Raw genomic sequence first — 27,070 nt, 5'->3', positions numbered from 1 at the left:
CGTAAGGCTATCATCTTGGTCCCCTTCTTTTCATTCTATACGTTAATGACATTTCTTTCTTTCTTCAGGATATTAATGTACTTGTGTATGCTGACGATATGAAGCTTCTCGCAGAAATAGGAAATGAAAACTACTTCGAAGCACTCCAAAACGTAATACATTTATTCCATATTTGGTATAATAAAAATCTACTAAAACGGCAATTCTACAGGGTTTTCCATTTCGGGCTTCCGAAAGTATACAGCCCTTCGCTGACAACCGTTTGACATAGCTGTCAACCAAAGCGTCATATCGTTAGTTGAATGTCTGCCATTTTACAATATGGATCGTTTTAGCATCGCACAACGTGTTAATTTTGTTAAATTATACTATAAAAATGATGAAAAACCGGCAAATGTTTTTCGAGCATTACGGACGGATTTTGGTCGTCATGGACGGCCTACAGAGCACACAATCGCTAATGTAGTGAGTAATTTCGAACAAACTGGATCCGTAGCGGATATTGTGAGACCTGAGCATCATCGTAATGTGCGTTCGGCCGAAAATATTGCTGCTGTTGCTGCCAGTGTGGAGGATGACCCGAATGTTTCGATTTCACGGCGTGCTCAGCAATTGGGCTCGTCAAACACATCATTGTGGCGAATTTTGCATTTGGACTTGCACCTACATCCATATAAAGTCCAACTGGTACAAAAATTAGAGCGTGGTGACCATGGAATGCGTCGGGCATACGTCGATTGGGTGAACGAACAACAGCAGCAAAATGCTGAATTTTCGCATCAAATTTTCTTCAGCGATGAGGCACATTTCGAGCTCGGTGGCTATGTGAACACCCAAAATTTCCGTATATGGGGCTCAGAAAATCCACACGTGATCGTTGAGAGGCCATTGCATCCGCCAAAAGTCACTGTTTGGTGCGCATTATGGTCTGGTGGAGTCATCGGGTCGTATTTCTTTGAAAATGAGGACGGCGAGACGGTAACTGTGAATGGTGAGCGCTATGGCCGCATGTTAACCGATTTTTTTTGCCACATATTGAAGATATAGATACGGATGACATGTGGTTTCAGCAGGACGGTGCCACGTGCCACACAACACGACCGAATATGGCCATATTGCGAACGAAATTTGAGGGACGCATAATATCGCGTTTTGGTGATGCCAATTGGCCGTCCAGATCATGCGATTTGAACCCGCTAGACTTTTTTTGTGGGGTTATGCGAAAGACCGTGTCTATGCCAACTCTCCGCAAACTCTTGAACATTTGAAAGACAACATTCGTGAAGTTATGACCGAGATACCGCCCCATATGTGCCGAAAAGTCATCGAAAATTGCCTGCTCCGGATCAAGGTGTGCGAGGAAGCCCTAGGTGGACATTTAAATGATGTTGTATTTCACACATGATGGCATACACCAAACTTTAAATTGAAATAAAAGTTTCATCGAAATTCGAATTCTAAGTGTGTTTTATTTTAATTTACTTTCGGAATTTAAAGTTGGAAAACCCTGTACAACATTTAACAGAAAAAACATGTATCAAATATTGGAATACGTTATGGAAATAAGGCAAATAGTTAACTTTTGTCAAACGCTTCTCACATAGCTTCCAGGACCCTTGGAGAATAAAATTATTTTATATTACATAATGTAAGGCCTATTCTGGAATACTGTAACATCGTTTGGAATCCCTTTATGGTCGTACATGGAGAACGCATCGAGTCAACCCAGAAACAGTTTCTTTTATTTGTGCTTCGTAGACTGACCTGGATCTCATTTTCACTTCCTTTATATGAAGTACGCTGCAGGCTCATGAAACTCCAGGTACTAAAAGAACGTCGAAAAGTTGCAATGCTTTCTTTTCTGACGTAATTTCGCAACGATTACAGTCAGCTGAGTTACTAGAAAACTGAATTGCTTTGTACCTGGGCGTCAACTAAGAACACACAATTTGTTTCTGAGGAAAACATCCAGAACAAATTATGCAAACAACGCCCCTATCCATCGCATGATGCGTATATACAATCAGCACTGCGAAATAACGAAAAAAAATTTTGACACAAAAATGAATTTAGAAAAACAGCTAAACAGAAACCGTAGGATTAATATTTGACTTAAGAAAATATTGTAACATCAATATATAAGTATGTAGATGTGAGCCAAAATATTTGAGCCAAAAATGAAAATTATATCGATTGAAAGTCGAACTATAAATCTCTTATAAATGAGGGGCTTAGAATGAAAGGGGTGTAAGTGATTTGATCGATTTCTCTACATCGACTCTCTCTTTTGGTCATACCTTAGCTGCAAATACATTCCCAGCTGTATTTGACAATGTGGAAGATAGGTCAGAACCTCATCTATCGGATCCTATAGCAAACTTAAATTGGAGCGTTTCAGCAGTTGAGTTAATAACTAAATAAAAAGTTGATGAAGAGAAATCGATCAAGTCACTTACACTCCTTGCATTCTGAGCCCCTCAAATTAAATCCCTCATAATTATATAGTGTTGGCCACTAGTAGAGAGACTAAATTGTAAGTTAAGAATATGAATTATACAATGAAATTAATAAAATACAGTTTACAGCTTCAAGTTGACTCAAAATAAAAAAAAATAAAATAATATATTATAAGCGAATTCATAAAATCTCATGAACATGATGGTAGAACACGACAAACATATCTAAAGGGCCTATTTACTATTAAAAAGACAATAAATTACAAATATTTTTTTAAATATCTCGAGAACGGCTACATTTAGAAGGAGATTGATAATAACCTTTTTTTGTTTTAAATAACATCAGGATTAATAATTTGGGATTAAAAATGACTGCTAACATACAAAAACTCGAAGTTTCGAAAATTCCTAAAAATTCGATGTTCCACAAAGTTTGTCAAAAATACATACATACACATACACATACACATACGAAATTACCATGTTGGGCCAATTTTTAAATTTTCTACATGACTTCTATTTTATATGAAAAAACTGAAAAAAATATAAAAAATACATATTTTTTGATATCGCAAATTAAAATTTTATTTTGTAAATAAAAAAAAGAGTACTAATTTTTCTTCCCAGTGTATATTTTGTTCAAATTAAGCCAACAATACTCTATAACTCTTTCTAACACACTATTTCGGTACGACTCATACTTTTTGAGATATAAATTATCAAAGATTTCTCTTACTCAAATCGATACGCCCTTTTCAAAAGTTACGCTTGAGTCAAAAAATGAACCATGATGATGTATTTGGAAAAGTTGTTGGAAATTATAAGCAAATTCATAAAATTTCATGAACATGACGGTATAACACGACAAACATATTAAAAGGGATTATTTACTATAAAAAAAAACAATAAGTTAGAAATATTTTTTTAAATATTTCGAGAATGGCTACATTTAGAAGGAGATTGATAATAACCTTTTTTGTTTTTAATCACATCAGGATTCATAATTTGTGGCTAAAAATGATTGTTAACATACAAAAATTCGAAGTTTCGAAAATTCCTAATTGATGTAGAAGTGAGTTATCCCACCCGAAAAACCATTGTCATTACATTGCATCTCTGTTCTGTAAGTTTTGTACTACGCAACACATATGGCGATTCATTTTCATGTATATTGAAATGTAAATAAAAATATTAATAAATAAAAATGATTTGGTGTCCGTTCCTCACGATTTAACTCAAGAACGGAGCACCGGTTTTAACAGTCAGTGTCAGGTTTAATACGTCTTAGTCTGCATCTGGTTTATATGCCTAAAAAAATATGGAAAAGATGTAAAATTGGAAAGCATTTTGACGTAGGACTACGGGCCTGATTCTGGAATACACTTCATGGTGGAAACGAAATAAACGGCACGCCATTGAACTACGTTTTACAAGTTAGTGAAGTGTCGAAGATAATGATGAGTTTTCAGGCAGAATGAGCACTTTTCAAACAAAAATCATTAATGAAAATTAACTTCTTCGTATCAAACTGGTATTCAATGTGAGTGGAAAACTTTGTTTTCTTCATGTGATATAATAATCTCATACAAAAATTTCATCTGAAGATAATTTGATATTATAATGATAAATTTAGTGGGAAACTAATCTCGCATCCAGATGTCGACACCGTATCGTTGTCATCGCGAATACGTTTCATTCCGTTTCCACCGTGAAGTGTATTCGTAGTGTATTCGAGAATCAGGCCCTACGTCTTTAATTTCTATACCGGGGTGTAAAATCAAAGTTTCGAAGACGAAAGCTTTATGCCGGAGTCCGAGATTTTGAGCGTTAATAGCTCTTAAACAACTGAACAAAATGGTACGATAAACACTTCATTCGAAAGATATAATGTCTACGCGTTATATACATGTTACTTTTTCATCCAAAAACTTGTTTCAAAACAGGCTATTGAAATCACCAATCGGTATATAAACGAGCGCCGCTCGGAAATCCACTCAGTTATAATTAAACAACGATTGGAGCATGTTGTCGCTGTTGTTGTGAATCTAATTTCGTTTATCATGAAAGCGCTGATGAACGGTGTCACCAAGAGCCTGTATGTGCACCTTAGGCCAGAAGGGAATCCATCATTAGGAGGAGAGTGATCAATCAAGTGCAATTAGCAGGAATGCTTCTGAAGATTATTCTTCCCCATCAGTAGGATATTTTCGTATTTAATATTGGATGCACGCGCAACGGAAAATGTTTCGCATCGCGAAAACCATATAATTTTCAATCGATTATTGCTCAGTCGCTGAAAGTTTCAAACTCAGAGAGTTCATTCGCTTCTAGTTTGCCTTCCAAATGGCCATCGTAAGCCACACATTCTCTTGATTCAATCACGGACAAAAAGCATACTTATGCGATATTCTGGTGGTGAAACGCATTCATTTTTCGTGAGGACATCGAGGGATCGAGGGATTCATTACCTGGCCTGACCTGACCTGAAACGCATTCAGCTTGTTTGGAACTATCAGGGAGCGCAGAAAAGCCGATCCATCAGAAGGAGAAGAGAAGGCGACCAAGAGAGTATCAGCATCGAAAAACGGTTCCGCTTGAGACATTGGAGCAGCCGCCACACACACACACGCGGAACGGAAAGATGTTATCGTTGCTGAACAATAATCTTCCAGTTCCTCTGGAAATTACAAATTTCATTCAAGCAAAAGAGTTTATTTTAATGTTTTTTATTCATATAATACTGCGATCAATTGCATTTCGTTTTGTGATTTTTCAATCAAGTGCAATTAACAGGAAAGTTTCTGAAGGTTATTTTTCCCCATCAGTAGAATATTTTCGTATCCAATATTATATGCATAAAACCTTGTGCCTCTAACGTAACGCACTCGTTTTTCCCCAAAGTCCCCCAAATATACATTTATTCGTTCATTCATTCAGAATGGATTAAGATCCAACTTCATACAAATGATCAATAAATCAACGATAGTCCTACGTCAACCTTGTGGTTATACCACAGATATAACCTACTTCCTGTTTCTTTACGTTAGTTACATACGGTTCAACAATAAAGGGAGATGACATTATAAAAAATCCAATTTGAGCCGTATTTTTTTTAGCAAATATATATATATATATATATATATATATATATATATATATATATATATATATATTTATATATATATATATATATATATATATATATATATATATATATATATATATATATATATATATATATATATATGATTTGATGTACGTTCCTCACGATTTAACTCAAGAACGGAGCAACGGATTTAAACAGTCAGTATCGGGTTTGATGCGTCTTAGTCTGCGTCAGGTTTATATGTCAAATAATAAAATATATGCCACGAGTATAGGTCACGTACATAAAAATAATTTCTGTGGGAACTTAAGTGTTTTGAATGATTCAAATTAACATATCGATTGTAGGTGGGACGAAGTTCGCTGGGTCAGCTAGTACTGAAATATATTTTTGAAGAATTTTATTGAGTGAATGATACCAAGAATTAAACCAAACAATAAAACACTCTTTGATGTACTAGTTTTGTTCTCTACATCGAAGATTACTTCGATGACGAAGCGACTTCATAAAGAAGATTATGATTTTTGGAAATCTTATCATAAAATTTGTTACATTCCAGATCCATTTAGTTTTGTTATCATAGCTTTAACGGTTTCAATATTAAATCGTTACTTTTTCGTTGTACATATATTCTTCATCATAGAGTGAATTCTTTCGACTGGTGCAGATACAAAATATAATCCGCCAGCTTCACGAATTCCTCACAATCTAGAAGTTTGTTTTCTATTTCTGAAAAAATAATTTCATAATTGTTTCATAATTGGCACGGAATCTTTGCTCCACCTGTTTATGTAATTAATTTTAATTGCTTTAATCAATTTTCACTCACCAAACGAAATGTTTTCATCTATATGAACAGGAAGTTTTTTACTAATGCTACTTTGAATCTTAGACCATTCCAGAATGAACTTAAATGAAATCCATTTATTGTGTTTTTCTTGAAATAGCTCAAAAATAATTCTTGAGTGTACTTCAACGCAGTATGTATCGTAAAGAATCCTCAGTTTTAGGAGATTTAGTCTCCTGTATTCACTTGCATTAACTAGTATTTTAAAAAATAGTTTGGTCAAAACTCACTGGTCAAAAATACTTCATCCTCTATATGTTTAGAATTCTAATATATTAATGAAAAATTAAAGCAACTCCAACAACATTCTCTCTCGATGACGCCAATAAACGTCCGAAAGGTTTCTTGTTAATAAAGGCACGGGTTTTCAAATAGATCGCTTAGTAATACATTTATCTTGTGAAAAAAAATGAAATTCAATCCGAAAAAGTACTAAACCTCTCGATAGAAGATCAGAGAGAAGAGAATCGTATGTTACTATGTTACTTATGTTACTGCTCCAGAACTGCAATTTGTCACAGTCACTGGATATATTTAGGCTACTATGACAACCATTGCAGCATCACCACCAAACAACGTGCAACAAAACATAAACCGACAAAACAAATTCCTCACTCTTTGATGCTAAATAGTTTGTCAGAGTATTTTGACCATCAAAGCATGTTGCAAGTCAGCGCACTATGATCGTCAAGACAAGAAATACCATGTCACCTGATTTTTTTTTTATCTGTATTATAGTGATTTTCAACGCAATTTGGCTGGTTCGTCACTTTTACTTCCATTTTTGGAAGAATGTCGGGAGTGAGAATTGAACTCGTGACCTTTAGCGTGAGAGGGATGGATGTTACCACTACGCCAGATCGCCTCCATGTGTCACCTGATGTTTACCCGGAAGTTTACACGTTTACCAGGATGCATTCGTTCACGTTGCTACCTGAATACCATTCTTATATAAAACGCTGAAACTTCGAGGAGAACAAAGGATATAAATGAGTCTAAACGGACTTTCAAATACCTGAATTTCGATATCGGGCAGAAATTTCAACGAAAAGAGAAATTTCTTCATTATTTCAGCATGTAGAGATTGTTCAAGCTTTGGTCTACTATAAATTCCGTTGCCTAAATGGTATGCAATCGCTCACACGTTATCGCGTGTTCGACATAGTATTTACTTCGGTAAATACAAGAAACAACGGTACTTTCGTATTAGCGTCACCGGAGCCGAAATACAATAGATAGCAATTACTTAACCGGGCAAAAGTATGCCGTCCGACGCTCGCTAACGCTCGGTCGTACCTAACTAAAGGATCGTCTCCTATGTTTCAAACTAACCGGGCAATCGATGGAACACAGGTTTGTTTGCGAAAGGCCGCCGCTTCCGACGGCGGGTCGGCTCGGATTGCGTCACCTCGGCAGCTTAGGGCCACCTCTCGATTCTTATCCTCTCGATCCTTATCCTCGATTTATGGGGACTACGTCCCCATTACGTTGACCTCATAATAAATTTAATTAAGACCAATTCATAATGAAAATTGCGCTCCGGTGGCGTCCTTAAATACCCCAAATCCCAAATACGCATTTTCTAAGCACTAAAAAATGACAAAACAATGCATACAACAAGTCAACAACAATACAAATAATATTTGAATGCCAGTGCGAACAATAAAAATGCTATCTATTATATTTCGGCTCCGGTGACGCTAATACGAAAGTACCGAAACAACAACCGGAATGAAAATCGAAGCTTTGCTCGATGAAAATAAAATGCAATCTGCGACAATCATCAATTCATTACGGACTATTTTACCGCCTACTTAATCGGTTAAAGCGTATTGACAAAGCTTAGTAACAGGCAAATTGTTGCATCGTACTCTGTCAGTCACCATTTGACCGAGATTGTGACTTGGGACTACGTCTAGCCGGAGTATACGGGGTGTAAAATGAAAACATAAACACAGAACATGCAAGAAAAAATGAAAGATTCCGAATGCTTATAACTCGAACATTTCTCATTTTATCGGAAAGATGTTTGCATCAATTGATAGGGAATATTTCTACGCATCTATCGCAATTAATAAAATGTTATTTTTCATAAGATAAACAATTGAATAACTGTACAAAGTTAAGCGTTATCTAAACGCCCTAACTATCTCGTTCTGATTGCCATGATTTACGGTTTCCCCAACACAGGCATCATAACCAAGCAGCCTTGGAGAAATCGGCATTGCAAATACATGAAAGTATGGAGATTTTTGTTTTCATCGAAATGTATTACCTAACACAGACTTCTAAACCAAGCAGTGTTGGAGAAATCGGCATTGCAAACACATGAAAGTCGGGGGTATTTTTGTCCCGACTGAAATGTGTTTCCCTAACACAGACTTCAAATCCATGGAGCGTGGGGAAATTGGTATTGCAAATCGAGGGTATTTTTTGTTCCAACCGAAATGTGTTTCCCCAACACAGACTTCAGAACCAAGGTGTCTGGGGGAATTGGCATTGCAAATTCATGCAGGTCGGGGGTATTTTTGTTCCGACAAATGTATTTCCCTAACACAGACTTTAAATCCAAGGAGCGTGGGGAAATTTGTTTTTTTTTTCAAATAAATGCAAACTGCGAGTACTCTTGTACTCGCTTGCCTTTGTGCAGACTAGAACATGTTTCCTTAACATGGTATTCTAAACTTAGGAACCTGGGAAATCTAGCAGGAGCGAATGAATTGAAAAGCTTAAAACGTCTCTAATTCATCATCAGTCATCAGTCAGTCAGCAGTTAAGGCTCTATAATGTAAAAAGTATAAGTTGAAGTTGTTGATTCATGCAAGCAGGGGGTACTTTCCTCACTCGCATGTTTTTTTTTGCACTCCGAAATGTGTTTTCCTAAAACGGATTACAAAAACTGGTACGAACACAACGCTTTGGCTCGGTTATTCAAGATTGCATTGCATTGCATTCTGCTCACTGAATTTCTGGCACAGAGTGCCTGAAGTTCATCAAATCAAGCAAATTCGCGGTTCGAGAAGTAAGTGCACTTGAGAGATGCAAACTTCAGAGGGAAATGTAAAATTCTTCCGTTCACATTTTTTGGCCTAGGCATCATACCAAACGTGAAACGACTGTCATTAACTTTACTTGTAACGAAGAACATAATCTATCACAATGCATGAATTGGCCTTACATGGCATTTATTTGATCTCTTTACTCACAAAGCAAATATATAATATTAAATTCGATTGAATTCGGAAATTGTTCAATCAATACAAACAAACAATTGCTAAACTAAGCTAGTCCCACGTCAACTTTGCGGTTATATCATAGCTATAACCCACCCTTTTTTGTCTGTCGGAAGTGACTAACGTGCCTCGTCAGTCGTCAGCGACATTGAAGAAACTGATAAAAATAAAACGTACTGTTTTATACCACTCCTCTAACCCAGCATAGTAATCAAATGGGCACACCTTTTTCCATAGATCAGCCTTGAGCTCACCGAATAGTTTGATAGGTTTCACAATTACAGCTAATTTTGTAGCACATCTTGACTTACGAATCATATCCTTTAAGCCGGAGCTTGCCTGAAACCGATGTCGTAAACGGCCAAGAGATTATCTTGAATATTTATATAAACATATCCAGTTAAAATCATGCATTGGGTGCACGAAAAGAACTGATGGGACGTTGTTGAACGGAAACCGCGCTATAAGAGTACCGTGTTATAGGAGAGCTGTCGCAAATTCATCTCCGCGTTATATGGGAACCGCGTTCTGAGAGGGTTGACTGTACTTCATACTCAAAACATGGTACAGATTGATGAAAAGACGGGACAATCAAAATAGGGCGTAAAAACGGCACTGTCCCGTTAAAAACGGTACGTTTGGTCAGCCTAAACATAACTCATCTCGCCATCGTTAAACTCACCTCCTAAGGCCACCAATTTCACCACGATTACTGGCATCCAGCAGAGGCAGTCCGTGATAACGATAATTGCAAACCTGTGGGAGGGAGGTTGAAAAAAATCAAACAAAAGTATGGTTAGATAGCACAGTACAGTTCCTGAATAGGTTTGTTCGCAGAATCCTATGCAGTCCTATGCAATTATTTGCACCGAGAGTTTCTGCTAGAGAGCTTCTAACAAGAAAAAAAAATTCCAGTCAAATCCAAAAGATAAAACAACATCCATAATGTTGGCGTCTAAATCCATCGAAAGAACATGACATCGGATGCAATTTATTACTATCCTCCTGGAGTTGAAACGCTCTGACAAAAAATTGCTTTAATAGCAGAGCAACACAGAAACACATTTCAGGTAGGGAAGAACGACTAACGAACAGCGATTACTTGTTTCGCAGAAAATTGAATTTCGTGCACCCCACCATAAATAGCTTCCCCTGAGAAAACAGCGTCGGGAATGTTTTCCAAAAGTATTTTCCTTTTTTTGTCTCTTCAGAAAACATGCTCGCTTGGCCGAGCACTTGCATTTCCTTTCTCCATCGCTCTTCCTTACTCACTGTTGTGAGATCCTGTAACTAAAAGTTCACTCCATAATAGAGACGACATAGAATACTGATTTGCGTCGGTGAAATCTGCAGCTTCCGTGGGATTCCACGGCGCCATGCTCGATTGGTCGTTCCAATAAGTACAGCTTGATGGAAACATGCTCAGAGGCGCAAAACGAATCTCGTCAGAGTGTGGCATAATGTCAGTTTGTCTGATGATTGTTTTACCGAGTGTTACGGGTTGCGATGTTGCGATGAAGGAATGCAGAAAGGAAATGCAAGTCACGTGGAAGAAAGAATAGGATACCAGCGGAGATTTGGTATTCGGAACCTGGCGCTCGTATGATTCCACTCACCTTCTTGCAACCACCTTCTCCCGGCAGTTGAGTGTGTTCCTCGTTTCATTTCGCGAGACACGGATTGCTTGCAGCATCCGCAAGTAGGACGTCCCGATGAACAACAACGAGAACGTGTTCACGAGAATGAAAAGTCCAGCCGAGTACTCCCATCCCATGGCGTATGGGTCGTGGATATGAATCGACAGGCACACGCCATTGCTTCCGTAAAAGTGTGACCCGAAGTAATCTGTGGCGGATAGAGGAGCTGCTGCAGCAGCTGCAGCAATGCCCCACAGCAGCGCCAAACGCATTATGACGCGAGTTTTACTGTTTGACCGTTGATACAGAGGCCGGGTAACAGAAATCAATCGATCCCATGTGACCAGCGTCAGCAACAGGGTGGATGACTGGCAGCTGAGGGTACTGAGGAAACCGCTAAACGCACACATCGCACTCATTCGCCATTCCTCCTCGTGCAGCAGATATTGGCCCCTGCGGGAAATTGGATAAATTTAATTCCGTTACTTACTGTTTATCAGGGTGAACATTATTTGCGTTGATAATTACAACAGTGTGTGATCGTTGTGGTTATTTTAATTTGCCCAACTTACCGGAACATAATGTCAGCTGTGGCGATGACTGCCAAATAGATCCCCATCATCAAATCACTGGCGGCCAGATGTCTCAAGTACAGCGAGTGTTCGGCGTGGGCCTGACTGCTCCTGGATCCCACCACGTACCGGCCAAATAACACGAGCAAATTACCGATAATTCCGACCGCCGCCATTATCCACACGCTATCAGAAATGCGAAAATTTCGGACGAAGGGAAAACAGAATGTCAGTGAAAAACTAATTTGAATTAACAAGTCATATAACATAACGCACCGTTTTCAGTAGCACGGGAATGAAATGCACGACGTGCATAAACCTAAATTGAGATATTCAGCTCTTGTGCCAGTCGATCACGAACACGACAATAACAGAATGCATTTTAGTGAACAGCAAACGCCAGAATAATTAAATTTTTAATCAAATAGCCTCACGTTTTGGAACGAATTTGGGCGATATGGAAATGATGAAGAGTCCTCGTGCAAAATTCGGAAAGTTGTACACTTGTCTATATACTAATCCAATGATAGATATTTAGTAATGGGAAGGAGAGGAATAAATTTATTGCACTCAATTCGGACAAATGAATGAACACAAAGCTGAATTCATTCTTCGAATTTATTGTAGTTTTGCATGTCCGGTCATCAGGGTAATTGAGATCTTTCGAAAGTTTATTTAACATATACAGGTCGGACTCGATTATCCGGAGACTCGACTATCCGGGATTCGATTATCCGGAGGATTTTTCTCAGAATTCCATCAATATGGGTATCAATTGAAAGGGCTTGACTAGTAGAATACAGTGATTTATGACAAATTCAAATCCAAAATTGCCACCACCATAAAATGGCGCCATATATTTTTTTTTTCACGACTCCATCAATATGGGTATCAAATGAAAGGGCTTGACTAGAATACAGTTATTTATGAAAAATGCAAATCTAATATGGCGGCCACTACAAAATGGCGGATTGCCTATTTTCTCAGAACCCCATCAATATGGGTATCAAATAATCCAATAATGGGATAATGAAAAATCCAATTTCAAGATGGCCGCAGTCCCCAAACAACTAATTACTTTTTGAATGGTTTCATTCAGCTTGACCTGTTTCTATGTATGTTTGAATGTTTGTTGGGTTGTCCCACATAGAAAATTGACCCCGTTCCTGTTGAATGATTGATCTGATTTGACTAATAGAATACAGTATAGATCGGACTCGATTATATGTGATTCGATTATATACAATTCTGGACTCGATTATATTCAATATATTTATATATTTCAAATATATTTCAAATATGACTTATTTCATTAAGAAATGTAACCTTTCAACGTTAAGGTGAAGTTAAAGTGGCTATTACATGTACAGTGTTGTAAAAATCGTGATTGCTTGAACTTTCACCAGGAATTGTTTATATCGATATTGCAGTCAAATTAAAAAAGATAGAAGTTGTGCGTCAAAGAACAAATTGTGGAGCGGTTAAAGAACTTTATTTTAATTGATAGAAACAATCTAGTTTGATATAAATTCTTAGGATAAAATTAATAATAACACATAAAAAATTATTAACTTTTAAGTGTTTCACTTCCAAAATGCTATTAAAATTCACTAATTTAGTTGTTTCACTACTATATTCTGTACTAAATTTTCTCATCTTTCAAATGAAAGCATCAGAATCGTCTTCCGTAGTGTACTTTTTAATGTAGAGCCAGTTTGAAGCAACAGAGTCCGAAACAAAAAAAAAGTTCTGTAACTCTGTCATTGTTGAAATTCGAACATATGCGTAGGAGGATTTTTTTATCAAATATGATCGTCGATCACCTCCTGAGAGAATATGCATAAATTATTTTTTTTCATGTGAGAAAGGTGTTTTCTGACTTTAAGGGGATGAATCAAAAATCAAATTCATCTTTTATTTTCAAAAAACGAAAAATACATGCAAAAAAAATAAATAAAGAAAAAAAAATATTTTGACTCGATTATCCGGAGGATTCGATTATCCGCACTGAAAAAAAAATCAATACTCCGGATAATCGAGTCCGACCTGTATTTATCACGAGTGAAATTCACACACCAACCGCATCAAAATAGCACTAACAGTTTACACATTTACACAAAAAAAAAATACAATGAACTTAAGCTGCCGGAATAAAATAACAACGCGATAACCGCACCTGGCCCTCAGCACGGGGTTGTCCAGCAGGTGACTTTTACTGCTGATGCCATCGCCGCGCGGCTCGCACACTCTCACGTGTAATGCCGCTTTGCAGTGGTGAAACTCGGTGAAATGTCTGCAACAAATAAGCCACAAAAAATTACATCAATAACCGCTCCGGATGTGTTGTGGGCGGGTTGGAGAGGTTCGCCGAGTAACCAATCAAGGTGGTTTATGGGATCGGACTTACATGTAGTTCAGGCTGGTGAGATTTTCCAGCACACGTCTCTCTATCCGGGTGAATTTATTTCCCTTCAGGTTCCTGTTAAACAATTTCAAGAAAGGAAAACAAACCACGTGAACAAAATATATTCTGAGTGCGAATCCTTCCGGTTTTGATTTTTCCCTGAAAATACTTACATAGTGGTTAGATTATTAATTCCGGCAAACGATCTGAGCTGGAAGTTGATGATTTCGTTGTCATTTAAAAATCTAGAGACAGGGATCGAAAGAGAAGCTAGATAGTTAACGGTTACTGGTTTTATCTTAATTTACAGTAGCTTATACGATTTCAGCAAATATACTTACAGTCCTAATAAATTCGGTAAGTTACGGTACGTGTTGTTGGCAATTACCCGCAGTCGATTCTCGGAAAGATACAAGTGTTCCAGCATGGGCAAATCTAAAGCATCCACCGCGATGGAGCGGATTTGGTTCTGTGCCAGCGAGAGCGTCCGCAATGAGGTCAGCCTCGGAATCATTCCGACATTCAAATTCGTTAGACGATTTTTGTTTAGGTATCTGAATGGGAGCGTATTTCGATTCAATTAACTTTCCATACAAGCTGTGAATTGCCAGATTTACTCACAAAATGTCCAAACTTTGCAGTGGTCGGAGAACATCCGCTTCCAGCGAACTAATCTGATTATCCCGCAAATCACTGCCGGCGACAGCATGCCAGCCAGCCGGTGCCATCAACGAAGCAGAAGCAGTAGAATGACATTTAATGGGCGGTTACGTTTCAAAGGTTAGTGCAATACTCACAGTTCCTTCAGATAGAATAGATTCTGAAAATTCCCAGCACTCAGCTTTGTTATCTGGTTCCCACTGAGGATGCTGTAGATTAGAGGAAGGGGGAGGATAGGAGTCAACCAACTCAATTATCTGATATTGGTCCCATGAAGCGAAACTAGTCTTTATAGTGCGGCAAATGGTGAAGTAATTTGATACTTACAGGGTGTGCAGCCATGTTCCGGGAGGGAAGAATATGTCCGGGAGTGATTTTAACTTGTTCTGGTCCAGATGGCTGTGGAGGAATGTTTAAACAGTAAGCGTTCCATTACTCTGTGAGGCGAGAATCGTGACAAGAATGAGATTGTGGACAAAAAAAATATAAGAGAAACAGTGAAAAGTGAAGTGCCACGTTCACTCTGATTTCATTTGAAAAAAAATAAATTGATCAATAAGATAGTCAACGAAAATTCATTCTGTGGTTGTAATCCATAAAATGCGAAGCTCCGGAGACCCATTTAATTTTAAACGACATTGAAAAAAGCATCGACAAAATCCGCGTCAATGAGGTTCCCCATTGTCCTCGAATCCATACTCAATCATACTGCACCACATAAATTCAATAAACAAAGCACGGGTAGAGCTTCCGGAGCTTATTTTGCCTATCGGAGGGAGCACCCACCAACCGACTGAGAGCGAAAAGAATGGAAAATCTGTCTGCTTTCCTAATGCCTTCCATTGCAATAACTATTCCGAATTTGCCAATTACTTTTCCGCCGAGGCTTTACTCAGCCTGTCTTCTTCTACCCGATACCATTATTCGTTTACGGACTTTGTGGTTTCCAGACCAACGAACAATTCAATTTGCTACCGATTGAACCGCGGCGCGACCCAATTTTCTCTGAGCATATGGTTGAGTTCCCTGAAGATCTACAATCGGGGATAATGATTGTTATGCGATTTTTATCTGAGAGATTTGCCGAGCAGAAAAAAGTCCTCAATCTTTTACAGCACGCATTGGTGTCTTCATTAATTTTAAACTTCGATCAGAATTATTCCTCAAGAAACTTATATGAATTTTTCGCAAAAACATTTTATGTTTCTTTGAAATAATTCCAATGTTAGTAGCTACGAACGAATTTCGTTTATTTGCATACCAATCGAATCATAAATTTACTAAGATTCGTTTGAGATGCTTCACATTATAATTCCCTTGTCCTTAATGCCATTGCAAAAATTGGAAGTATTCTCATTTTTCCATACATTTGTTCCGTGAATTTCTATGCTTTCCCATTGTCAGTAATGAGCAACTAATGTGGCGAAGAGATACACATTTTATAAACCACTGTGAGTCAGTCGGGCATAAATCGCTCACTCGAAATACAATCACAGTGCTTACTCTACAAACACTAAGGAGGTATGAGGAGTTCAAAATGAAAGCGGTGTAAGTAACATCATCGATTTCTCTTTTTTGGTCATAACTTAGTTGCAAACACATTCCCAGCTGTATTTGCCAATGTGGAAGGTAGATCAGAGTCTCATCTATCGGATTCTATAGCAAACTCAAATTGGAACGATTTTTCCAGTTCAGTTATTAACTAAAGAGAAAATTGATGAAGAGAAATCGATCAAATCACTTGCACCCCTTGCATTCTGAGCCCCTCATATAATAATACAATAAAAAGAAGAAATATCATTTGCGATTTCTCTAACAGAGTCTCACTCCAGTCAGCTAATAGTCAACAGTCCTTCTTAAGGCAAATACCCCTTGCTTCGTAACCAAATGGTTGCGTGTTCGCTTACTAAATCAGTGATCATGGGTTTAGAAGGACCCTCTATTGACAATCTTCTAAACGGCCTTTTTCGAGGATAAAGGCGAATGAATTTGAATGTTTAAAGCGGCTATAGACGAATTTCATGCCAACTCGTCTTATGAGTTGGCAGCACCATCTCGGATAGTAGTGAAACGTTGTGAGTGTAAATACGTGGGTCATTTAAGCAACTTTGCATACATGAAATATTCGAAAAAAAATTAGACTACTTTTTGAAAAAAGCCAAATATTTTTTTTATTTTTTACAAAAATTTATGACTTAAAAACTATGATACCTACAAAATTCTTGTTAAACGATGAAATGTAGGAAATTGTTTAAGTTTTCACAAAAAAACACCAACAAAGTTTTGGAAAAAAATTTCGCTGACAAAAAAGTTATTACAAAAGTTAAAACTCATTTTTCTCAAAAACGTATTTTTCTAAAATTCTCTAAAATATATATATGAATAGCTCTTACAATTTCCAACAAGTCATCCATACATCGGAAGATGGGCACTTCCACAGGGAAATAGTTTTTCGAACAACACCTTTTTCATGTTTTCTTTGAAAAAAATACAACTAACCCTAATTTTGTTTAAAGTCAAGATAGCGATATACTGTATTCGACAAAGTTTTAGATCTTATTAAAATATAAACTTTTGTCGAAGACATCAACTTTCTATCTTTTATAGTTTTTGGAATATAAGTAATTTTTGTATGAAGACTCCTGATAAAATAATGTTTTGCTCGTAACATTTTTGTGCGTAAATTCTCACGTTTGGCATGTTCTTGACATGTTTCTAAATAGAGAAATGTTAGCAGAGCATGTAAATTGCGATAATTTACACATAAAAATGTTACGATTAAACATTACTATTTTTTCAAAGAAAAAAAATGAAAAAGTTGTTGTTTGAAAAACTTTTTCCATGTAAATGTGCCCATCGTCCGATGAATTTTAAAAGCATATGTTTTCGAGAAAAATGAATTTTAATTTTCAAAAAAAATTTTTTTTCAATGAAATTTTTTTCCAAAAAAATTCTTTGATAATTTTTAAAGAAAACCAAAATAATTTACTACATCCTCTGACTAAAATTTTATAGGTCTGATAGATTTTTGTTGGTTTTTTAAAATTTTGAGTTTTTTCAACTTTTTTTCGGAAAATCTTAACTTAAAAACTATAAGATCTACAAAAAGCTGGTCAGAGAATGAGATGTAGGAAATTACTTAGGTTTTCATTAAAGATCATCAAAGAATTTTTTGGAAAAAATTTCATTGAAAAAAAAAATTTTGAAAATTGAAATTCATTTTTCTCGAAAAAAAAATGCTTTTAAAATTCTGAAAAAATACATATAAAAAGCCCTAAAAATTTCCAACAAGTTTTCCATACATCGCACGATGAGCCTATACAGGGTAACTTCGATATAACGTACATTTTACTTTCAAAATTGTACGTTGTATCGAATTGTACGTTATATCGAAGCATAATAAAGAACTCTGAAACGTAGCTTATACTACTTTATTGTGTTGCTGTTTGAGTAAGGTTGATGAATAAAATCAATAAGAAAACGAAACCAACTTTTCTCATGATGTTTCCCTTCGTTCTGTTGATTGAAGTTTTATTCATTTAGAATCAGGAATCACCAAACAGTTGTATTTCGGGATTGGTTAAAGTTACAACACAAGCTTTAGTATCAAAATACAGATAATTTATTGTTCTTTCAGAAAAAAATATATTCCTTTGATAATGTGTACGTTATATCGAGGTAAAATGTACGTTATACCGAGTGACGTTATATCGAGGGAACGTTATAACGAGGGTACGTTATATCGAAGTTTCCCTGTATTTACATGGAAAGAGTTGTTCGAACCACAACTTTATCATTTTTTCTTTGAAAAAATAGTATTAATATTTAATTCGTAACATTTTTGTGTATAAATTATCGCAATTTACATGCTCTGCTAACATTTCTCTATTTAGAAACATGTCAAGAACATGTCACTCACGTTGAATTTGCAAACAAAAATGTTACGAGCAAAACATTATTTTTTCAGGAGTCTTCATACAAAAATTACTTATATTCCAAAAACTATAAAAGATAGAAAGTTGATGTCTTCGACAAAAGTTTATATTTTAATAAGATCTAAAACTTTGTCGAATACAGTATATCGCTATCTTGACTTTAAACAAAATTAGGGTTAGTTGTATTTTTTCAAAGAAAACATGAAAAAGGTGTTGTTCGAAAAACTATTCCCCTGTGGAAGTGCCCATCTTCCGATGTATGGATGACTTGTTGGAAATTGTAAGGTCTATTCATATATATATTTTTGGTAATTTTGAAAAAATACGTTTTTAAGAAAAATGAATTATAATTTTTAAAATAACTTTTTTGTCAGCAAAATTTGTTTCCAAACAATTTTTGGAATTTTTTTTTGTGAAATTTTAAATAATTTCCTACATTTCATCCTTTGACAAGAATTTTGTAGATATCATAGTTTTTAAGTTATATTTTTTTGTAAAAAATGAAGAAAAAAAATGGCTTTTTCCAAAAAGTAGTCTAATTATTTTTCGAATATTTGCAAAGTTGCTTAAATGACCCATGTCTTTACACTTACCACGTTTCACTGCCTTCTGTGATGGTGCTGCCAACGGCCAGTCGAGTTGGTTGGTATTCTTCTATAGTAGAAAAAATCAATCAATCAATTTCTATTCCAGTTTCGCTCCAGCCAACGAGCAGTCAACAGCCCCTCTTGGTGCTGATGTCACACGAAGCGGTTTTCCACTATACGAAGTGTGAGAGCAAAATTAATTTATATTTCTAATCGATAGTGTGTTGTGGATGGAATATGTCGCGTTACGATTTTGTTCGCAGTTCAGAATCCGAGATGCGGGCTTGGTGAAATGGTACACAGTGTTAGGAACACTCAGCTAAGTAATCGTCAGTAATATTCAGTAATCGCCACACATAACATAACATGAGTACCTAAATATTCGGTTACGTAGGACTATTTCTAACAGGACTGTATGGGGGGTAAAATGAAAATCCAAACGCTGAACATGTAGGAAAAAATAAATATTCCGAAAGCGTATTACTCGACCATTTCTCAATAGATCACAAAGATGTTTGCATCAGTTGATTAAAAATATTTCTATGCATAATAAGTAAAATTACATTTTTGTTAGGTAAACAATTGAATAATTATAAAATGTTCAACAAATGCCAAATGGTGTCCCACATCAAATTGCATCACGGAGTAAACGTTGTAGAAAATTACCCATTGGACATTTTCTCTTGAAAATTTGGATAGAATTAGTTTAGAGTGTGTTGTTTACACTATATTTTTATCACTTTCAGTTATTTTGAAAATTGGAAAAAATGGCGCCATAATCAACTTACTCATCAGGTCATCGAAAAACAACTCGTTTGATTAAATGTTACTACAAAACTCTGAGCATCGAACGGAAGGAGAAATGCGGTCAGAATGGATGTTCTATTATTGATCAGGAACACAAGCGTGTCGTGAAAACGTTTAAGCGGAATGATGTTCCGGAGGAAGTAAGGAAGCAGCTACTTTCAAGGTTTGCTAAGAAATACATAATTTGGCAAGCGATCTGCTCATGTAGCAAACGGAGTGCGCCGTTCGTGGCTACCGTGACTGTAACCGGGCAGATCTACCTCGAGGAGTGTCTACAGAAGCATCCGCTTCCTCTGTTGAAGCAGCACGAGGACATGAACCACCCCAACGCCCGGAACTAAGGTCCATCGAAAAATACTGGGTTATTATGAAGCAGGCACTACAGAAGCATCTCAAGGAGGTCAAATCTGAGGAAGACATGAATGAAACGTGTCTTCCCGTACAGAAGAAGCTGCACTCAGATGTTATACAGAACATTCTGAGTGGAGATAAGCGTAAGGTGCGAGCGTATAGTTATATTATTGAAGTTGAATAAAATATATATGCCAAAAGCTTACTAATCACTATATATTAACTGTCAAAAAAGTCCTGCGGTATTCCCGCGAGGTGTCGTTGTAAGCGCGTAGTTCTAGTTGTATTCATTGTATCGAGTCATACTATAGCTTGTTGGAAAGGTATTTTTGCGCGCTATAATATAGTCCTTGACAGTGTTTTGTTTGGTTAAGTCGTTCGTGAGTTATAGTGTCGCAAATATGGAGCAAAATAAAGAGAAAATCTGACATATTTTACAGTACTACTATGACAAAGGCAAAAATGCATCTCAAGCTGCCAATAAAATTTGTGCAGTTTATGAACCCGATACAGTTTCCATTTCCACCGCACAACGTTAGTTTCAACGTTTTCGTTCTGGTGTAGAGGTCGTCGAAGATGCGCCACGCTCCGGAAGGCCTGTCGTCGAAAATTGCGACAAAATCGCTGAATTAGCCGAGAAAGACCGACATAGTAGCAGCCGTAGCATCGGCCAAGAGCTGGGGATAAGTCATCAAACCGTTATTAACCATTTGAAGAAGCTTGGATTCACAAAGAAGCTCGATGTATGGGTGCCACACACGTTGACGCAAAAAAACATCTTTGACCGTATCGACGCATGTGAATCGCTGCTGAATCGCAACAAAATCGACCGGTTTCTGAAGCGGATGGTGGCTGGCGATGAAAAGTGGGTCACTTACGACAACGTGAAGCGCAAACGGTCGTGGTCGAAGCCCGCTGGAGCGGCTCAGACGGTGGTCAAGCCCTCATTAACGACCAGGAAGGTTCTGCTGTGTGTTTGGTGGGATTGTCAAGGAATAATCTATTATGAGCTGCTTCCCTATGGCCAAACGCTCAATTCGGACCTTTACTGCCAACAACTGGACCGCTTGAAGTTAGCACTCATGAAGAAGAGGCCTTTTTGATAAACAGAGGCCGCATTGTCTTCCATCAGGACAACGCCAGGCCACACACTTCTTTGGTGACGCGCCAGAAGCTCCGGGAGCTCGGATAGGGGGTTATTTTACATCCGCCGTATAGTCCGGACCTTGCACCAAGTGACTACCACCTGTTTTTGTCCATGGCGAACGAGCGAGGTAGTCAGAAGTTAGCCACAAAAGAGGCCTGTGAAAATTGGCTATCCGAGTTTTTTGCCAATAAGGAAGCGAGCTTCTATAACAGGGGTATTATGAAGTTGGCATCTCGTTGGGAACAAGTCATCGAACAAAACGGCGCATATTTGACTTAAAACAGATGATTGTAACTAATTTTATGAACAAATGAAAATTAAAAAAAAATACCGCAGGACTTTTTTGACAGCCTAATATATAAAAATGTTTTGTTCGTTTGTGTATGCACCAAAAACTCGAAAAGTTCGGAACTGATTGAGCTCAAAGTTGGATACAATATACAATTCACTTCAAGGAATATTGTTACGGAATAAAAAATTGAAATATTTAGTGTTGTTGAACGAATTTCGATGCGATTTTGCCCATACCTGGTGGCAGGGTACAGCTTTTGTGTATTGCCATCATGGTTAATAATACAAACCAAATGGGAAAAATACTGTGCAAAAACACCGTAGAACAGCAAAATTATCCACTTTAACGATAACATCCAACCAGGAGTTGTCGTTTGCAAGAACAGATAATGTCAGAATTCAGCTTACGGACGATGTCAGTAAAATGGGACCAATCAATTTGAAGACATTTTTCCATTTTCCAACACGCACCCAGAAAGTGAGAAAAAAAATAAAAAGCAATATCGAGATTCGAACCAAAGGCGTCGCGATTATCAAACCTTAATTCTGTCACCACTCGACCCACACCACTTCTTGACTCACTGCAGACATACAAGAATTGAATAAAATTTGGATCTTGTTGTGATACGTTACGACAATTATATAATAGCGAATTCGTTTTTGTTCAGTTTTAATACCAGTGCCACACTAACTGCTGTCAAAACGTTTTTTTATTCACTCAGTTTCAACCTAGTGTCGCACTTGGTTCGCCCCGAAAGCTGTAAGTTTCGCACTCGGGTTCACTAATACAACTAATACAATATACCGAACTGTCAAGATCCGAGTATTGTTTTGGAAAATCCAAAAATAAAGACTATGAAAATGGAAAACCTGCTGCTTTTGCTTTGGTATTATTGGAATCGTAATCCCATTCGGATTCTGATTTTGAAGAGTATATTCGCGAAGACGACATTAAGCTTCTTGTGTTTTCATTGGGAGTCGAAAATAATGATGGATATTCAGGCGAAATAAACATGCTTTCGAAATCAAAATTATGAATGAAAATTTACTTTAACGTATCGAATATTTATTTTATGTGATGAAATAAAAGGTTTTCTATCGATATCGCAGAAACATATTGATCGAAAACTGTGTCTAATGATGATTTTATATTATAATAGCAATTATTTGTGGAACAAACAGGAAATGCATCGACAAATGGTTAAGTGAGTGTCAGGACTACATGTGTTAGGTAATCAAACAATATGAAGTAAAATTTTTTATTCAAACTTTTATACTTTTACACTGCACTTGGCCCTTCCGATATGATAGAGAATAATTTACCTCCCAAGCACTAATATCACCACCAGACGTCGACACTATATATTTGTTGTCGAAAACAAACACACCAACAAACCACCGCATTCGTAAAACTGAAAACATTTTCTTTATTACAGAGTCAGTTTGGCACTAACTCAGTTTTAAAAACGAATTCGCTATAAGACAAACGTGCGATTCTATCTTGAAATGATAGTAGGAGCACAACGGGAGTAAAAAAGAGAAAATATAACCGTCTTCATCTTAATTGATGTCGTTAATTCACGAACGAGAGCTGTGGTTGTGGGATGCAATAAATTAAAAAAAAATATATTCAGTTTCGATTTATTTCATTTTTCCCAGCAGGAGTCGAAGTCGGAGTTGGAGTCGCTTCTAAAAATTGTGGGCAGTCGAAGTCGGGAAATTTTTCTCCGATTCAACAGCCCTGTAATTTTCTACAGCGTCTTTTCCGTGATTCAATTTGATGTGGGACACCCTTCATCTAAACGCACTATACAATTTTTATACATCAAAACTTGAATTTCTGCAAAAACAAACGCCCGTGCATTACGTTCTCAATACACAGAAAGCTTGAAGAGAAGCGAAAATTGCGTCGTAATCCCCACCGCTTTGTGATTGTATAGCCAGTCGAGTCGAAAAATAATTTCCAGTTTCCTTCGGAACTGATAAATTCATTTCTAACCACGAAGCAGTTCCCGGTAGGTAGCATAGCAGCAACACCACCAATATTGTCAGCAGTGGGCAGCAGCAGCAGCAGCAGCTAAAGAGTTTTAATAGTTCCTAGCATCCAGAGGACAACCGTCACCCATCACTTTCGTGTAAAATTGCCTGTGGCTGCATTCAGTTTATCTAGAAGGGTGCATTGGCAAAATTAGTATACAAATTTCGACATATGGCCAGCTTGTTCTCACAAGAATAAGAATGAATACATTGGCGCTTTTCGAGGTCACCGAAACATGTATAAAAAGTTGTTTCAATACAAATCAATCCAACGATTCGATGCATTCTGAAGTGATATCTGAAATAATAAAAATTAAACTGTTTTTTGGAGGAAAGATTGTGTGAATTTATAAATTTTTTGGGCTTTTTGGTGGTTAAAATGATCGATCATTGAATTCGTTAAGTCAGAGGTCGCAGACCATGTCGCAAAATTGAAAATTTCGAGTTCTTGATTGCACTAGGTTGAGCATTTCGTAAGCTACATACCATGGAATGGGGTGAAATTGACCACTTGCGACCACCAAAACGAATCCTTTTTTTAAAAGCGTTATTTAAGGCACTCAGCGCCTATAATGTCGTGTCGTATGTCGAAATATATTAGAAGATTTTAGTTAAGTAATACTAATACTTGATGCTTTTTATTAATTAGCTTATTTATACAAATTTCTCAATCCTCAAATTTTCGAAGCATTGAATTATCTAAGAAACTTCCGCTGACAACGCGTACAAGAATGTTGAAGGAAATTGATATTTTACTGTCATTATTCTACATACATTTGTTCATACATTGACAATTTGAAGTAGAACTTAGAGAAAATAACTATTTAAAAAAATCACACTTTTCCAATCGATAATAAGGACAACATCAACCGCTGAAAACAAACTACACTCCAAGAGAGCTACAGTCAAACTTTGCTATACACGGAACATGGAATCTTCATTTCAACATCGGAAAGCTTCCTGTTAAAAAAAATGACATAAAAACATAAAAAACCTAAGTTGAACATATGCACACGTACAATATATATATCAACACATTGATGCTAAAATCTTCGTTGTGCGTTCACCATTTCGTTTATTACATCATGGAACACATATACCGTTCTAACAGAAGTCTGATTGTACTACGTATCGTTCTTGGCTGTTGTCAATTTGTGTTTGTTTTGATTTCGTTCTGTGACGATGTGATTTTGTGCGTAGTCTGCGAAGTGTTCTAAATTTGTGTAATTATTTCGACTAAAATGCCACGGAAGTACAACAAAACTCCTGAAAAAAGGACGTACCGCAACTATGCACCGGAAAATGTGGAAAAAGCTGCCGAAGCTGTGAGAACCGGACAACTTTCCATACGTCAAGCGTCGAAAAAGTTTGCAGTAGCCTACGGAACCATCTTCAACAAGAAAAATGGATTGCACACATCGAAGAACGGTGGCCAGACTATGCTTAGTGAGGCCGTTGAAAAGGATCTTACAGAGACCGTTCTAATTGCCGGAGAATGGGGCTTTCCTTTAACTAAGGACGACATCCAGTTGCTAGTGCGTGACTACATGGAGATCCACGACATCGCCAAAAGCTAACCGAACTCGCCCAGTAAGGATTGGTGTTACGGATACATGCAACGGAAGCTGGATATATTGACACTACGGCAATCGCAAAACGTAGAAAGGATCCGAGCTAAAGTTTGTCCGAAAACGATTAATGCCTACTTCGACAATCTTGCTGTTGTGGTCGACGGGATTCCCCCAGAAAACATCGCCAATTACGACGAAACTAATTTCGTGGACGATCCAGACTCCAAAAAGGTCGTCATCCGAAGAGATCAAAACCATACCGATAACATACTAGACCATTCGAAAACCTCCTATTCGGTCATGTTTGCTGCTGCCGCTGACGGTTTCGTCCTCCCACCTTACGTTGTATATGCCTCCGTTCACCTCTACGGTACATGGACCGAAGGAGGGCCAAAAGGAACCCGATACAACCGTTCCAAGTCCGGTAAGGGAAAATGTTATTTATAAATCTATAGATCTTTAGCTTTTTTTACATTTTAAGGTTGGTTCGATAAGACTATCTTTGAAGACTGGTTTTTTTCGATGGCGTTGCCATATTTCAAAAATCTGGACAACAATTTTCCCAAAGTGATCATCGGGGATAACGTGGCGTCCCACCTGTCGTATAAAGTGATGAAAAGCTGCTTGGAAAACAATATTCGGTTTGTCTTTCTCCCGCCTAATGCTACGCCCATTTGCCAGCCGCTCGACGTGGCATATTTCAGACCGCTAAAGCAAGCCTGGAGGAAAACGCTGGACACTTGGAAGAAGCAGAATAAAGGATCGGTCCCCAAGCATATTTTTCCGCGTCTACTTAAGGAAGCACTATTGAGCATTGGCAAGCCCCGAAAGAATCCTGCTGCACCCAAATCTCGCTCACAAAATGTCATCTCCGGCTTCAAATCAACAGGTCCTTGCAATCGTAATGCAGTCCTGAAGAAAAACTGCCTGGTGGAAACGAACCGCTAACTCCGGAAAATGAAAGGCAAGAAAACTCATTTTCGGAACAGTTGATAAACCTGTTCAAGGCGGAACGATTTTCCCAGGTTGATAAATCGCAAGCTCCAAAACGCAAAAGGAAGATTGTGCCTGGAGAGAATGTTAGAGAAGAACATTTCGCAAGTTTTAACGTCGAAGAAAATGCTGTACAAAACCCTGGTCCAGAGAAAATACAGCACCTGTGAAGAGAGCCAAATGCAAGCGTCCAGAGACAGACCCAGCAGTATCTTCATCTCCAAAACGACAGCGAGTTGTGAAGATTAAGAAAGAACCCGGAAATTTGCCGCATACAGGAGACAAAGAAAATATGGATCTCAACAGCTCCGCAGTACGCTGTGGCCAAAGGAAGGAGAAGCTCATGCAAGCTTCAAAACAGCACCAAACTGCGAAGGTCGAACCTGAAGAAGAGAGAGGAGATGTAAATAAATTTCCTGCAAATACTGATAATAAG

General features: G+C 37.4%; 1 protein-coding gene across 2 annotated transcripts in view; it reads right to left on the bottom strand.

Moving 5' to 3' along the window:
- LOC129774886 (relaxin receptor 2-like) overlaps positions 1 to 27,070 on the bottom strand; it is a 113,920-nt gene that overhangs the window by 24,913 nt on the left and 61,937 nt on the right. For both annotated transcript variants that reach the window (XM_055778933.1, XM_055778934.1), the window contains exons 8-17: positions 15,243 to 15,314; positions 15,053 to 15,124; positions 14,877 to 14,948; positions 14,597 to 14,809; positions 14,429 to 14,500; positions 14,259 to 14,330; positions 14,028 to 14,144; positions 11,852 to 12,037; positions 11,259 to 11,732; positions 10,325 to 10,398 (exon numbers count right to left, since the gene is read on the bottom strand). In XM_055778933.1, coding sequence (XP_055634908.1) covers positions 10,325 to 10,398; positions 11,259 to 11,732; positions 11,852 to 12,037; positions 14,028 to 14,144; positions 14,259 to 14,330; positions 14,429 to 14,500; positions 14,597 to 14,809; positions 14,877 to 14,948; positions 15,053 to 15,124; positions 15,243 to 15,314 — 1,424 coding nt within the window. The remainder of the gene's footprint in view (positions 1 to 10,324; positions 10,399 to 11,258; positions 11,733 to 11,851; positions 12,038 to 14,027; positions 14,145 to 14,258; positions 14,331 to 14,428; positions 14,501 to 14,596; positions 14,810 to 14,876; positions 14,949 to 15,052; positions 15,125 to 15,242; positions 15,315 to 27,070) is intronic.

This window comes from Toxorhynchites rutilus, chromosome 3, assembly GCF_029784135.1.
Source record: "Toxorhynchites rutilus septentrionalis strain SRP chromosome 3, ASM2978413v1, whole genome shotgun sequence".
NCBI lineage: Eukaryota > Metazoa > Arthropoda > Insecta > Diptera > Culicidae > Toxorhynchites > Toxorhynchites rutilus.
The sequence above is the reverse complement of the archived record's forward strand: the minus strand, read 5'-3'. Positions and strand labels throughout refer to the sequence as shown.